Source organism: Dermochelys coriacea, chromosome 1 (genome assembly GCF_009764565.3).
Source record: "Dermochelys coriacea isolate rDerCor1 chromosome 1, rDerCor1.pri.v4, whole genome shotgun sequence".
NCBI lineage: Eukaryota > Metazoa > Chordata > Testudines > Dermochelyidae > Dermochelys > Dermochelys coriacea.
Window position 1 is genome coordinate 245,672,459 of NC_050068.2, and position 16,259 is coordinate 245,688,717.

The window sequence follows — 16,259 nt, forward strand, 5'->3', positions numbered from 1 at the left end:
ATTTTCTTTGTTGGGCCTGTCCTGTAGTAGGTGACTTCTGGGTACTCTTCTGGCTCTGTCAATCTCTTTCTTCACTTCAGTAGGTGGGTATTGTAGTTGTAGGAATGCATGATGGAGATCTTGTAGGTGTTTGTCTCTGTCTGAGGGGTTGGAGCAAATGCGGTTATATCATAGAGCTTGGCTGTAGACAATGGATTGTGTGGTGTGATCTGGATGAAAGCTGGAGGCATGTAGGTAGGAATAGCGGTCAGTAGGTTTCCGATATAGAGTGGTGTTTATGTGACCATCGCTTATTAGCACTGTAGTGTCCAGGAAGTGGATCTCTTGTGTGGACTGGTCCAGCCTGAGGTTGACGGTGGAATGGAAATTGTTGAAATCCTGGTGGATTTCCTCAAGGGCTTCTTTTCCATGGGTCCAGATGATGAAGATGTCATCAATGTAGCGCAAGTAGAGTAGGGGCATTAGGGGACGAGAGCTGAGGAAGCGTTGTTCTAAGTCAGCCATAAAAATGTTGGCATACTGTGGGGCCATGCGGGTACCCATCGCAGTGCCGCTGATTTGAAGGTATACATTGTCCCCAAATGTGAAATAATTATGGGTGAGGACAATGGTCACAAAGTTCAGCCACCAGGTTAGCCGTGACAGTATCGGGGATACTGTTCCTGACGGCTTGTAGACCATCTTTGTGTGGAATGTTGGTGCAGAGGGCTTCTACATCCATAGTGGCTAGGATGGTGTTTTTAGGAAGATCACCGATGGATTGAAGTTTCCTTAGGAAGTCAATGGTGTCTCAAAGATAGCTGGGAGTGCTGGTAACGTAGGGGCTGAGGAGGGAGTCTACATAGCCAGACAATCCTGCTGTAAGGGTGCCAATGCCTGAGATGATGGGGCATCCAGGATTTCCAGGTTTATGGATCTTGGGTAGCAGATAAACATGCCCCTGGAATCCCGACCTGGGGTATTCTGTGTGGATTTGTTCTTGTGCTTTTTCAGTGAGTTTCTTGAGCAAATGCTGTAGTTTCTTTTGGTAACCCTGAGTTGAATCAGAGGGTAATGGCTTGTAGAAAGTGGTATTGGAGAGCTGCCTAGTAGCCTCTTGTTCATATTCCGACCTATTCATGATGACGACAGCACCTCCTTTGTCAGCCTTTTTGATTATGATGTCAGAGTTGTTTCTGAGGCTGTGGATGGCATTGTGTTCTGCACGGCTGAGGTTATGGGGCAAGTGATGCTGCTTTTCTACAATTTCAGCCCGTGCACATCGGCGGAAGCACTCTATGTAGAAGTCCAGTCTGTTGTTTCGACCTTCAGGAGGAGTCCACCCAGAATCCTTCTTTTTGTAGTGTTGGTAAGAAGGTCTCTGTGGGTTAATATGTTGGTCAGAGGTGTGTTGGAAATATTCCTTGAGTCGGAGACGTCAAAAATAGGATTCTAGGTCACCACAGAACTGTATCATGTTCGTGGGGGTGGAGGGGCAAAAGGAGAAGCCCCGAGATAGGACAGATTCTTCTGCTGGGCTAAGAGTATAGTTGGATAGATTAACAATATTGCTGGGTGGGTTAAGGGAACCACTGTTGTGGCATGTAGTAGTTTAGATAGTTCTCCAGCAACCGACAGACAAAGAAGGGACTTTTGGATAAAAAGCCTGAGTTTAAACTGACTCAGGGTCTTCTTTCTTACCCAGCAAACAGACAGGGCCTTCTGTTCAAGGTCTCCCCCCCCCCCCCCCCCCAATCCTTTCAGGGAGGCGTTGGAAGGACTTAATCTAGTGAGGCTATATAAGACGGGTGACCTCTAGTAAGCTTTTAGCATGCATATATTTACTATTTTTAATGTTTTCTCTGTAATGCTTTTACCTTAAGAATAAATCTGCTTGCTTATAAAGAGCTGTGGGGTAACTTGTGACTGCTGGCCATTACAGCTGCTCATAACCTTCAAGGAGAAAGCAAAGTGCAGGTGCTGGCCTGTTGGGGATATAACAATGTAGGCAGGCAGAACTGTGCAGCCTGGAAAATCCCTGGTCAGGAGGGGGAGAGAGAGAGAGAGAGATGCGGGTCTCTTCCTAAGAGAGGTGATGTCTGAGAAACTGTGAACCTAGAATGAGTGCCTTTTTGAGGGACCATTAAATGGTACTGGAGCTTCCAGAACAACACCAAATATTATGAGTTGGTAACAATCTGTTGGTTTTAAGTTGCCTTTTTTACCTGGCCAAAGGTTTAGAACCTTTAATTTGATAATTAATTTAATTTGAAGTAGGGTATTTGCAGAAAGAAGGACTTGGGAGATTGAGGGCCTTTCCCAGACAGGCCACAGTGGATACTGCATGGGCTCTGGCAAACCCCAAACAAAGACACTTGCCTTCATGAAACACTGGTAACTTTACAAGGAGGCTTATTTCAGCATTTTTTTTCAGTAGCATGTGATTTTGTGGAAAGTTCCTATTCTTTTTTTATTTTAGGAATACTATAAATGCCAGGACAGGAAAGTGATTTAAATCGTCATATGACGCTTCAGCTGTTTTCAGTGTGCAGTGCTTCCAATAAGCAATTAGTCTTTTTGCATCAAAAAAACTTAAAAATATTCCCAGTTTGGGAATTAATCAAGTGATGTGTGCTAATACTATCTGATGTAATGAAATAACTACTTTTTTTTTGAGTGGGGGGGCAGGGAGAGGGATGAAGGGTTAGGACAATGTAAAAACATTAAACTGTTAACCTTTGTCTTTCTGGATTTCTATTATTACTATCAACCTGATCGTTTAGTAACATTTTAAGAAGAGTAAATTAGCATTTAATTACACAGAGTAGTTGAAAGAATTGATGCAAATCTGTTCAACCTTCAGTCTGAAGTGAGTATTTGAACAGCAAAACAATGTTCTCTGGCAGATGAGATTGTTTTCATTTTTCTTTTGAATCCAAACCTTACCTATGTGACTATGACTGACTTCCTAAATGATGGTCATTATGCTCTGATGATATATGGAGGTCTAAGTCTTCATAGGCAATGTCCACATAAAAACTTGCACCATTGTGGCAAGTTTAGTATAGGAGAATGACAGGAGACTGCAGGAGGGGTTCCAACTGAATGGTTTCACAGGAAGCCCTAAATTTGCTTAAATCAGCCATTTGAGGCTATTCTTATGGTATTTCCAACCAGGTCAAAAGCAGGAAGTATTGGAATTCTTGTTAAGTTTGCAGCTTGAGTTCTTTATATTTGAGTTGGTGCTGCAGACGTTCCCAGGGAGCTGCTGTTTGTTCTGTTGTGTGGATGTTGGCTGTTAATTACTTGGCAGCAAGCTGGGAGTACTTAAGTAGCCTGAAAAATGGGCTGTGTGCCCCAGAGATGAGAAGAAGCATGCTAAACAGAGCAGCTGTAGTGCGGCAGAGAGGCAATGCTGGTATTACCTATGTCAGGGGACAGCGAGCACAGGACTCACAGCCTGCTTCAGTCTGCTCTAACAACCGGGATGATTTTCTAAGGTATACTTCCCTTTTTACATGATTTTTGGGGGAGGGGGCGGGGGGGGGTGTCTTTCAGCAGTAAATGTTAGTGTCTGGCCTTTGTTATGGAGTTAGCCCCAGGGCATGGCATCCTAGAATTAAGGCACTGCTTTTAAAACTTCTTTTCATATTTGAATCCACAGGTCTTAGTCATGGTGTTCTTTTTGTGCTTGAGTTAGTGGGGCTACAAGTGGTTATGCCATACACGTTATCCACTTCTGCAATTTGCAAGAAGAATTTAGAAATAAAAGATGGTTCACACTGTTAACAGCAGTTTTGGTCAAGTGTTGATATTTGTTTTCTTTTATGGCTATTTTGTGTGTCTTCTATATTTCGGGCAGATTTTATAATGCATGTTTTTATATCATATAAAATAAACAGATAATTTTCAAGACTTGAAATTTGTATTTAAATTAATCAAAGGAATAGTCAGTTTTAAAACTTCTTTAATTAGTTTGTTTTTCTCTTCTTGGGGCTAGGTATTTTCTTGCAGCATCCTGTTTCTAAAAATATTACCTAGTAGCACAGAGCCTTCAATCAGTGAGGGATATCTGCATTCATCTTTTAAAATGTATGTAACCATTTTTAAAATAAAACTACTCTTAAGCAACTTGCTTAACTGCACAGATCAACAGCCAGTAAGACTCGCGGACCAGAAGGTTACAAAAGACATTAGACAGACACATTAAAAATGTGTTCTAATGCAGCATTTTCATATGATGAGTAATGAAGGAATTTGAGTTTATATTTAGCTGTTGTTCTTTTTTAGAAAGCCTGTTGCCCAGGGTTGAAAATCTAAAAATACCATTATTCTATATTACCTTAAAAAAGGGAATACAAATACAGTAACATTTTCACTGTATTTTAGAACCTCAACTACAATTATAACTACAGCTATTTATATTTCTGTGACATTAAGAACTTTTTTTTTAAACTAGTGCTTCTCCAATAGCATTTGGGTGGCCATGTTAGATTTTACTCTGTTACAGAGCATAATTCCATGATAGGTGTCTTGTATATTACTGGTATCTAGGGTTGCCAACTTTCTAACTGTAAAAAAAACGAACACCCTTGCCCTGCCCCGCCCCTTCCTTGAGTCCTTGTCCCCCACTCATTCCATTCCTCCTCCCTCCGTCGCTTGATCTCCCCCACCCTTGCTCATTTTCACTGGTCTGGGGCAGAGGGTTGGGGTGCAGGAGGGGGTGAGGGCTCCAGCTGGGGGTGTGGGCTCTGGGGATGAGGAGTTTGGGGTGCAGGAGGGGGCTCCAGGCTGGGGCAGGAGTTTGGGGGGAGGGAGAGCTTTGAATGGGGGTGTGGTCTCTGGGGTGGGGCCAGGGTTGAGGGGTTTGAGGTGCAGGAGAGGGCTCTGGGCTGGGGCTGAGGGGTTCAGAGTGCTGGAGGGGGTTCTGAGCTGGGGCAGGGGGTTGTGGTATGGGACGGGGTTCAGGGTGCGGGCTCCAGACGGTGCTGACCTCAGGTGGCCCTGACATTTCCTGGGGATGGTAGAAGTCCATGTGGCTCCCAGGAAGTGGTGGCCTGTCCCTCCAGCTCCTAGGCAGCCCCCCTGCTTGCAGGTGCTACCCCTGAAGCCACATTGGCCGTGGTTCCCGGTCAGTGGGAGCTGCGGAGGTGGCGCTCAGGGTGGTGCCTGTGTTATGCTTATAAGAAGTGCACAGAATCTTTTTAAAGGGGATAAGGCAATATGCCGCATTTATTGAGTACAATTTAAGTACTGAAATCAGCACATGCTTCTATTTGCATGCATGTGCACACACACACACACACGGTTCTGCAGCTGGATCTTATAGTTACCAGTCCTTAGTATTGCTCGGTCAGTTCCAGTGGCCAGCTGAAACTGCACATGAGGGAGGGGAGCTGGGCCTCTGTCGAATGAATCCAAAGTCCCATTGCAATACACCCTTCTTTTATAGTAATAAATTCCCATACAGGTCTATGTCACACCAGAGCTGTTAATCATGAGGTAGTCAAGGTTGTTCTTAATTAGCATTATTTTGAGTTGTTACTGGGAGGATCCACAGCTGTTTATCTGTCCCTTTGACTCAACTCCTTATCTTGTCCTGTATGCCTTTGCTTTAAGGTAGTCAATCTGTCAGCCGGGTTATTGATGATAAAGTTGGTGCCTCATGACTCCTCCATTCCTTTCTTGACCATCCAGCCCAATTGTCCTTTCTCAGTTAATTTTCATACATTCTTCACTCACACCAAACAATAAATAAGGCAATTACAGCCATAAAACTTCTGTCCTTCTAAGAACAAATGTTAACACAATCGGCAAAAAATAAACTCAGAACAATGTCTTCTTACTAATTCAAGGCTACAGTTTCTTTTTACTAATTCAAAGCTAGCAAAATGGAGTATGGGGCAAAATAAGAAAAATGGAGTACAATTTTACTTGAGACAATTTCTTCCCATTAGGCTTTTGGCCTACACCTGTAGGTGGGGGCAGCATGCAGAGTCCCCTGGCTACCCCTCCGCCTAGGAGCCAGAGAGACATGCCCGCTGCTTCCCAGGAGCTGCACGGAGCTAGCCACGGAGCCTGCCTGCCCTGCTGCGGCCAACTGGACTTTTAGCAGCCCAGTCAGCTGTGCTGACCAGGGCTGCCAGGGTCCCTTTGAAAACCAGACACTTGGCAACCCTACTGGTACCCTGAAGAAAATGAACGAAATGAAAGATACATTTAGGGCCTGATTTTGCAGCCCATATTAATGCAAGTAATCCTACTGAGTGTAATGAGTCTGTGTGTGAGAGTAAGGATTCTCTATGTTAAGGATTGCAGAATTGGGCTCTTTAGAAAATGATAAATCAGAACATTTGAGGCATGATCCAAAGCATATTGAAGTCAGTGGAAAGATTCCCCTTGACTTCACTGGGATCCTGGCTATAAGCATTAAGCAGAATGTGTATGTTTCCAGTGGGAAAAGTGATGTAGAAAGAAGACATTTGCAGAGTTATTCACATTCCAGAGTAATACCATGAGGATAAAGGGAAAAATCCACTGGGTATCATTACAGAAATACTTCCTGTTTAATGCCTTCCAGCAGAGGTATATTTTATATTACCATTGATGTAGGGAGAGACTTACAAAAGCAACTGAAACTTGACTGGTTTCCTCTTTTCTCCAGTCAAAGGTGCAGGAAGCTGTAAAAGCCAACAGAGAGATGGGGGGAGGGGGAGGAGGAAGAAGAAAAACAGCCCTCAGACACAATACCCCAGTGACTCTCAACCTTTCTGGACCACTGTACTCCTTTCGAGAGTCTGATATGTCTTGTGTACCCCAACTACTAGAAAATTACTTGCTTACAAAATCAGACATAAAAATACAAATGTCACAGCATGCTATTACTGAAAAATTGCTTACTTTCTCATTTTTACCATAATATTATAAAATTAATTGGAATATAAACATTGTACTTACATTTCAGTATATAGTATGTAGAACAATATAAACCAGTGATGTAACTAAGAGTGGAAATTTGGGTGGGCCCCGACTTTCAGGCAGACTGACAATGACAGACTATGCTAGCTCAGCTTCTCCCCTAATGCCACACCCTCTTCCTAGCCGCAGTGCATCCAGACGCAGGGCTACGGTGACCAGGTGTCCAGTTTTTTGACCAGGTGTTCTGGGTGAAAAGTGAACCTGGCAGCTCTGTTTGCACCACCAACCAGGCCGTTAAAAGTCCAGTTGGCAGTCCTGTAGAGCTACGGTCCTGGCTCCGCTCTGTGCCTGGGAAGTGGCCAGCAGGACCGGCTCCTAAGTGAGGGGGCCACTGGGCTCCATGCACTGCCTCCGCCCTGAACGCCGGCTCTGCACTCCCGTTGGCCAGAAACTGCGGCCAATGTGAGCTGCGGGGGCAGTGCCTGTGGGTGAGAGTAACACGCACAACTGCCTTCCTCGCCTCTGCCTAGGAGCTGGACCTGCTGGCCGCTTCCGGGGTGCAGCTCGGAGTCAGGACAGGCAGGGAACCTGTCTTAGCCCTCCCACTGCGCTGCTGACCGGGAGCTGCTGGAGGTAAGCCGGAGCCCCAACCCACTGCCCCAGCCCTGAGGCCCCTCCTACACCGCAAACCCCTCATTCCTGGCCCCACCCCAGATCCCACACCCCCAGCTGGAGCCCAGAGCCCCCTCCTGCACCTCAACCCCCTGCCCCAGCCCCTTCCTATACCCCAGCCCAGTGAAAGTGAGTGAAGGTGGGGAAGAGCGAGCCACTGGGGGAGGAGGAATGTAGTGAGGAGGACCCAGGGCCTCGGGGCAGGAGACGATCAGATTCAGTACTTTCCATTTGGTCCATGCTGGAGCTTTTTTGCGATTCTGGGACTGCATTATCACCTGTGCTGATGAGCTGACCACTCTCTAGCCAAACAGGAAATGAAATTCAAAAGTTCTCAGGGCTTTTCCTATGTACATGGTTAGTGCATCTAAGCTGAAAGCGCTGTCCAGAGCGGTCACAATGGAGCACTCTGGATAGTTCCTGGAGGCCAAAACCATCGAATTGCATCCACACTATCCCAGATTTGACCCTGCGATGTCGATTTCAGTGCTAATCCCCTCATCGGGGAGGAGAAATAGATTTTAAGAGCCCTTTAAGTCGACAAAAATAGCTTCGTAGTGTGGATAGGTGCAGGGTTAAATAGATCTAACGCTGCTAAATATGACCTAAACTCATAGTGTAGACCAGGGCTAAAAGTTTGCATGATGTACAGTACATCAAGATTCCAGGTTGGGATCCAAACACCTTTTGCTGTAAATCTTGATCATGTTGTTGATGCTTCACTCTATCCTTAAAGCTTAATCCTACAGTTCTCAGGAAGGCAAAACTCTTATTGACCTCTCTGAGAATTTGTCTGTGTCAAAACTGAAGTATTAGACATGTGATTATGATCAAGAAAACATGTTGATTAAATAAGGACATAAGCAATTGATTAATATAGAAAAATACTAGACAGCTCAACTATTTTAAATTCCTCAGCTCAACCTCTTTCTGTGTTTGTGTTTTTAAGTACAAAATGGGCTGATTTGGTTTGGCAGCCTTCTTTGTATATCTGGGTGACTTCTGCGGAAGAAATAATCTTCTGCATATATTGACTCAAATAGTTTTATTAAGTTAAATTCCTCTAGGTTTGTGTGGGGTTCAGGGTTGGTTTTTTGAGGGGAAGGGTGTTTGTGTGGGTATTTTTGTTTTTTGATTGAAGTCCCAAAACTGATTTAAGCCCTTTTGGGGGTTTTCCTCATGATAATGAGGAGGGAATTTTTTTGCTTTTTCCTACATTTACGGAAAAGTATATAAGAGATTAGTAAGGATATTTTGTATTGTTTGAAAGTATTCTATAGAATTTGAGAACTTTATCAGTATTATATAATTTTGTAGAATACTTAAAAAAAAAAAGTGACATTTTCTTACATTTTTAAATAAAATTTTAAGGGTAATTTTTATTAACTTCTATAGTCTTTTCTCCATAAAGCTATAATGAAGGCTGCAAAATCAAGAAGATATTGAAAATTCAACTTAATTAACTGTCATCACAGAGTTGCCACAGATACCTATTATTTGAAGTATGGGACAAAATACAGCGACACCCATATGTGTTAACTGTTGGCAAAAGTTTACATTTTAATAGCAACCTCTGTAAATAAAATCTCAGCGTTTCAGCTGTTATCTTCCAGCATGAGTTCTACAACAGGTTGTGAGCGCAACATGCATGTATGCACAATCTCCCTTATCCTCCTTTCTGCATCAAACTTGTGAGCAGGAAGGGTAGTGAAGCTGACTGATCATAAAACACCCTGCCTGATATCAAGAATTGACTGTCCTTGAAACGGAAAGGTAGTTTGTGGATGTTTGTGTCTCATTCACACCCTTAAACCAAAGCAATGCTCTGGTATCTAATTTTAGGCTTACCAGCTTTAAGTATGCTATTAAAATCCGATATTCCTGTTTGTTACATATATATGTTGTACAACCTCTATTAAAACTGAATACTTAGTACCCTTCTGTTGATGATGCACCAACTGGTCATGCTTGGGTAACTGGGGGAGTAAAGCACCAGATAATTATTTCTAGATTAAGTGGGCTGACTTGTGTACCCACTTGTTAAACATTTTGTCTCTCCCAGAAAATATTGGGTAGTAAGTATTCCACATCCAGCTCAGGCTTCGGCTTGAATATTGTTGGTGTGAAACTGAACCTCAGATTAAAGAAAACAGTATTTTGGAAATGCACTATTAACGTTATCAATATAGGCGCTAAATATGGTTAGTAAGGAAGAAGCAGTGTAAATGCCTTGTTGCTTCCTCTAAGATGATATATAACAAACCTGGTGAGGATTGATTTATTCCCTGCAGCAAATGATACAGCAAAAGAAGAGGGAATTAATGTAGCCCAGAGAACATTAGCAGGATGTATAACATACACTTAACCATTGAAAATAATGGTGGGGGAGGGATGGAGGAAGGGAGTGTACTTCTACTTCTACTGCAACGTACGAAATCTCTTTGCTTGTGTCTAGAGAATAGCGTAGTAAAAACTACCAATTTTCACATATCAGAACTAATATTTACTTGAATTTGCTCTTTGGCATATGTTTTGCAAATAAATATCTGTTCCATGCCTCAATTCAACCCTTCAAACATAATCCCAGATATTTGCCCCACTGGAAATTTACACAATGCTTTTAGCAAACTAGGTTTTTGCAGAGAAGCAAAACTAGTTTGTTTCCTCCTGAATATTCCACCCACTAGTCCTCTGATAGAGGACCTGGGTCTATGCTTAAAAATCAGGTGAACCTAGCTATGTCCCTTAGAACTGTGAAAAATGTCACGCCCTGAGCACTGTAATTAGGTTGACCTAACACCTGGTGTAGACCCAAGTAGGTTGATGGAAGAATTCTTTGGTCGACGTAGCTACCATCTCTGAGAGGTGGATTACCTGCATCAACAGAAACTCTCCTTCCATCGGTGGAGGAACTGTTACACTACATTGTTACCCCCGATAGTTGTGCCACTGTAGTGTAGACCTACCCAGAGAGTTGCTTTTCTCTTATTAACAACATCATTGACCGCGTACAGCATTTCATCAGTTGCTTACCACTGCAAGCACCACCTTAAGTTAACCTCAGAACTCTGTGCAGAACAGAGTAACAGAGTGAGCAGACTTTTTAAAGCATTTACTGTTTTTGTAACTGACAATTGCTTCAAAATACAAATGTAATAAATTTGAGGGCAAGTCAGCAGTTGTTTTCCTCCCCATCACAGCTGTTGAATGTGTAGATTCCCTGCCTCTCCCCCTGAGTTTTAGTTAGTTTCAGGTTCAGTTAAACCTAAAAAATCCCTGTTTGGTTCTAACCATTACTGTTCATGAGCTGGGACTGGCTCTTTCTGGTTTTGTATCAAAAATACTTGAAACTTCTGGCTTTCCATGGTTTCATTCCAAAACCAGTGGAAATCCTGCAGTTTCCATTGAATTGTGTCCTTGCTTTGTGGGCTTATTTGAACCCCAAATGTGGATATAGGATCAAATCTATGCATATCAAAGTTGGAGCAAATATACACACCCCAAAAGATCCAGAAGCAACCTCCTTTCTTGCATGTACAATTTAGCAGATGCAGCTGATGGGATTTACATGTCTACCTTATTGTGCTAGTAAATCAGCGACTGTAGTTAGGTGTGTAAATTATATCAAGTAACCCCATGCTTCTTTTGTATTCACAAAACTGCACTTACCAGATGTGAGAGTCAACTGAGGGATCTTCATAGATCAGCCTCGTAAAGTTTTGGGAAACGTGCATCCCTGTTAATTGATTAAATAGAATAAAATGTTCATACCTCTTTTTCATCCATATTTCTCTTACGTCACTTTACAAAGTTGGGTAAGCAATGTTAATTAACTCCATCTGGCAGATGAGATGTCAGGCTGAAATTTTCAAAAGTGCCCACTGATTTTTGGGAGCTTTGCTTTTGGAGTGTCCACTGTGATACATGCATCATTTTTTTAGGGAAGCTAAGCAGGTAGCCAGGGGTAGAATCTAGGTGTTCTGAGTCCCATTCCCTTTTGGGTCACGCTTTCTCACTTAAAAGTATTCAGAATTACCACACGCTTGCATTATGTGCTGTGGCTTGTTCTGGGTTATTGGATTTTCTTACCACAGATCTCACTCTACCAAATGATACCTTTGGGGAAAGACTTGTACCTTTATGGAGCAAATCCTTCACCCCTTACTGCAGTCTCTGGTAGTCATAAAACTGGTGCAGTTTTCTTACATTAAGTTTAAGGCAGGATGCTGATGCCTTCTGTGTGCTTAATGACCTCATCTCCGTGGAAGCTCTGTATGTCTGTGTGGATCAGAAATTAATCCACTGGATTTCCTTTCCCATACTGTACTTTCGATTTCCAAAAGCAAATCCAGGGTTGCTGGTTGGAAAGCTTTCGCAATATTATCATCTTTTGGGAAGTCACCTGCCTTTTTTATTGTAAATGATAGCCCTCAAAACTGCAGGAGATCCAAGAAATCAAGATAGTAGTGTAATAAGAATATTCAACTCTGACAGCAAGTGCTTTGAAAACAATTTGACAAACACCATTTTATTCCTAAATTGTTGGCCTTTCAGGATATCTGCAGTTTGTTCTCTTGTTTTATCTGTTGGACTAGCGTTCTCTCAGGTTTCAGCCTTACTAAAACTGCTCTGCAAAGCAGAAAAGAGCATTTAATTAAGGGCTTGGATAGTCAGATAATTAGATCGTCTTTCTCATTTTGTGAAGTGTGGAAAAATATTAGTTAAGACTTGTGTGGAATATATCGCTTGAATTAGTTTAATTTAGCACCACAACAGTGAGAGAGTCTATTTACTGTAGACAGTGTGCATGGGAATGTACATGTTGTGAATTCAGTAATCATTAATGTGACTTTTAAAAAATCTGTACTCTTAAAGTGACTTTGAGACTAATAGTTTTGCCTCCTGAAAACACTTGGCTTTTTCTTTCATTTGTGACAGAATAAGTCTATGTATCCCTGTGACTTAGTCCAGAGGTTCTCAACCTTTTTCTTTCGGAGGCCACACAACATGCATTAAAAATTCCATGCCCCCCCTGTACCACAATAACTGGTATTTTGCATATAGAAGCCAGGGCAGGTGTTAGAGGGGTAGCGGGCAGGGCAGTTGCTTGGGGCCCCATGTCACAGGGACCTCCGCGACACTACATTGCTCAGGCTTCAGGCCTGGGTGGTAGGGGTCAGAGCACTGGGCTTCAGCCCCATGCGGTGGGGCTTTGGCTTTCTACCCTGGGCCCCAGCAAGTCTAATGCTGGCCCTGCTTGGCAGCCCCAGAGGGCCCCAGACCTCTAGTTGAGAACCACTGACTTAGACTACACCCTAAAACATTGCATGCTGTTGGAGACACATAGGTGTCTTGAACAGGATTGAAGGTAAAAAAAATCTGACCTAAAACGTAATCTTGTTTCATCTTCCTATGTCCTGCCCTACAGAACCACAGATTGAGGATCTGCACCTTGCCAAAATATTTTTTCACTTTCTACAAATGCAAATCAGCCCTTTTTTTTGTTGGTGGTTGTTGGCTTTTCTAACTGTGACAGATGAAATATGGCTAGATGCTCCTAATTAAAATATTTGGAAAATTAGATTTTGCATCTCCCAGCCTAGAACAGATGGAGGATTCTTTCTAACCTCACTGCAGGTGATAGGCAAAAGTGATTAATAAAATACTTATCAAATTTATGATGCCTAACCCTCCTTCCCGGTAATGAGATGTATAGATTGTAGAGAGATAAATAAAGATTGGAAAATCCCACTGGGTTATGAAGAATGAGTGTGTGTGAAATATATATATTTCACACACTCTCGTTCTTGCATATCCTGGTGGGATTTTCCAATCTTTTTCTCTTCCTTTGCCCTCCCCCAATGTATTTAGTTTTACCATCCCCAAAGTTATTAGTGTATTAACACTGTACAAGTAACTAGCTAGCATTATGTTGGTACACAACTGAAATTCTGGGAGTTTCATTCAAGATTTGTAAATATTTGATGCAGAGAACAAATTTGCAGGTGTAAACAAATGTTTCGTTTTTCTCCGATTGAAAGCAATTGCAATACAAACCTATTGCAGTCCACTAAAATCTGCAGCCTTTTGCAGTATGTTTTATTTCTTGCATGCTTAATAGGATTGTAAGTAGCACTTCCGTTGCCTCGAGGCTAAATTAAGTTTGTTTTAAGACACTGGTTTGAAGCCAAAGCTGACAGTACCTGAGAGTTAATATACATTTAGATGTCCCCAGGGTATGACTACTAAACATTATATAAGGATATCTTATAGCAAGATTTCCTTGCACTACTTCAGTTTAAGTTCTGGTACCCTTCATGAAAACAAAGCATAATCTATTAACCATGCCACAATAAACTACATGTGCTTTTGAAGAAAATAGCACCATAAGCACACCCTCTTGTCAACTGTTTGTTTGAAATTGGCCATCCTGATTATCACTACAAAAGGTTTTTCTTTTTTTTCCCTCCTGCTGATAATAGCCCACCTTAATTAATTGGTTTAATTACAGTTGGTATGGCAACACCCATTTTTTCATGTTCTTTTTGTGTGTGTGTGTGTGTGTGTACCTTCCTACTGTAATTTCCACTGCATGCATCCAATGAAGTGGGTTTTAGCCCATGAAAGCTTATGCCCAAATAAATTTATTAGTCTCTAAGGCGCCACAAGTACTCCTCGTGGTTTTTTTGTTAAATTTCTAAATAACTTTTAAAACTCCAACAAATATTGTGTTGTAAACAGGACAAATGTTTCTTTATTTTGAATAAAAGATTGTTCATTTGACAGGAATCTCGAACGTAGTCTAGCCCATTCATAAAACCAGCCCCTTGATGGGATGTTTTTTCTGTATGTATGTGTGTGTGGTGTATATGTTTTAAATCTTAAATAATTTATTAACCATCAACTTTACAGTGGAAATGATTCTGGAAACCTTTTATGCTAAACTTTTTGTCTTTTATTACTTGGCAGCTAGGGTTTAAGAAACCATGATCAAAATTTTCAAACATAAAAGCCTATAATTAAGACCCCCTAAAGCTGTATTTAGACCACCTGCCTGCCTTTCAAAAATGCTGCACACCTAACAACTCCTACTGACCTCACTAAAGGCTCTTACTTTTGAAAAATTTGACTCAAGGTCTTAAATATCTGATCTAATTTGTCTATTATTAGATTAGTGGAATTGTAGAAGTAGTTGGTCATGAAATGCTTACTGAGAATTAAATATTAATTGAATGTGAGATTGAAAAGGGTGAATAATACTGCTAGCCCATTTGTAATCTCCAATGTGTTTTTGAAAAATGATCTCAACTCTGGTGTTGCATCAAGCTGTCTTTAGGCAAAGAAGATAACATACCTTTTCACGTGTTGGCATATCTTACTGGGAGAATCATAGCAGGTTTCTTTTCAGATGCCTATAACAGAATGCTTGGAAAATGAAATAACAAATACAGTTAGATGAGATAAAAGGCAATTTTAACATTCCTTTATGTACATAACCCATTATCATCAGCATGGGTGATCATATAGGAAAGTTGTTACCTTTTCGTCAGTAAAATGTCCACTACAGTAGTCTTTATTGAAGTATCTATTTGCCAATCCAGGTAGCTCAGTGTGCTATCTTGGCAAAATCAATATAGAGAAAAGCAAAATAGTAGTTCGGTCATTCTATTTGCATATCTAAATCAGTTCACAAAATATTGCTAGATATGAAAGCATTTGGAACGCTGTCCTTATGTGGCAACAAGTTTTTTAAAACTAGACAATTTCTTTCATCTTACCAAGAAAGAACACACCTCAAGAGTGATACTATTTATAGACATTTAAATGGAACAATAACTGGAAATGTGAAACCCAATACCCAGGGCTGCCACAATATCATTCATAACTTTCTATGTGGAAGTAAAATGATAAAACATACTGTGTAGAACATTATATCCCGGCTATACTAAGCATTATTCATGCTTGCTTTTTTCTTTTTTTTTTTTTTTCTACAGACAGCAGCACCTGTCCAAAGACTCTCCTAACTAAATCTTGCTCAGCAAATAGCACAACCTGGCTAGTCAAGCAGAACATATGCAATGAAGCGGCTCAGGGAATAAATGGAAACGTACCAGTTAAACAATCCCCACGTTCAACTTCCAGTCCAAAGCCACAAGGTAAGTACAGATGCAAATGCTCGGTTTGCATAAGTTATTCTGTGGCTAATTGACCCTGTTTCAAGAGGCAGGCAGCCAGGCTCCCTGGAAAGTGCAGCCTCCATTCCCCTTTGAGATTATTAAGTGGTCATCTTGCTCACCTTCGTTTACCTTGCAAGTAAATGTCCTTTTCATTGTCTTTGGTTTCACCTTCCTTAATTTACATTGGAGACGCAGTCAAGCCAGCAAAACAATGGTTTTAGGGTTTAGGCACAGTATATTACCAGTTTGCATATGACACTTCACACAACACCTTTTAGCTACAGATTATGACAAAGGTGAGTTGGGGCAATGAGTGGGTCAGGCCTGATGAGTTATGGTTTGGTGTACCATCTGCCAATTGGCATTGAGGGGCTCCCTGAGTCTTACGCTAGTTTCCAAAAAGAAGTCCTACATCCTGAGCTGGAAGGATATGAGCCTATATTTAAGCTAGATGGTGAGCAAAACAGCCCAGCTGAGTAGGAGGAGTTAAGGGGGAATTTCAGGTTCTAGCAG

General features: G+C 41.7%; 1 protein-coding gene across 6 annotated transcripts in view; it reads left to right on the forward strand.

Annotated features, from left to right (window-relative positions):
- Positions 1-16,259, forward strand: part of FGD4 (FYVE, RhoGEF and PH domain containing 4) — a 174,261-nt gene that overhangs the window by 99,802 nt on the left and 58,200 nt on the right. For all 6 annotated transcript variants that reach the window (XM_038406892.2, XM_038406937.2, XM_038406921.2 and 3 more), the window contains exon 2: positions 15,564-15,725. In XM_038406892.2, the coding sequence (XP_038262820.1) occupies positions 15,564-15,725 (162 nt within the window). The remainder of the gene's footprint in view (positions 1-15,563; positions 15,726-16,259) is intronic.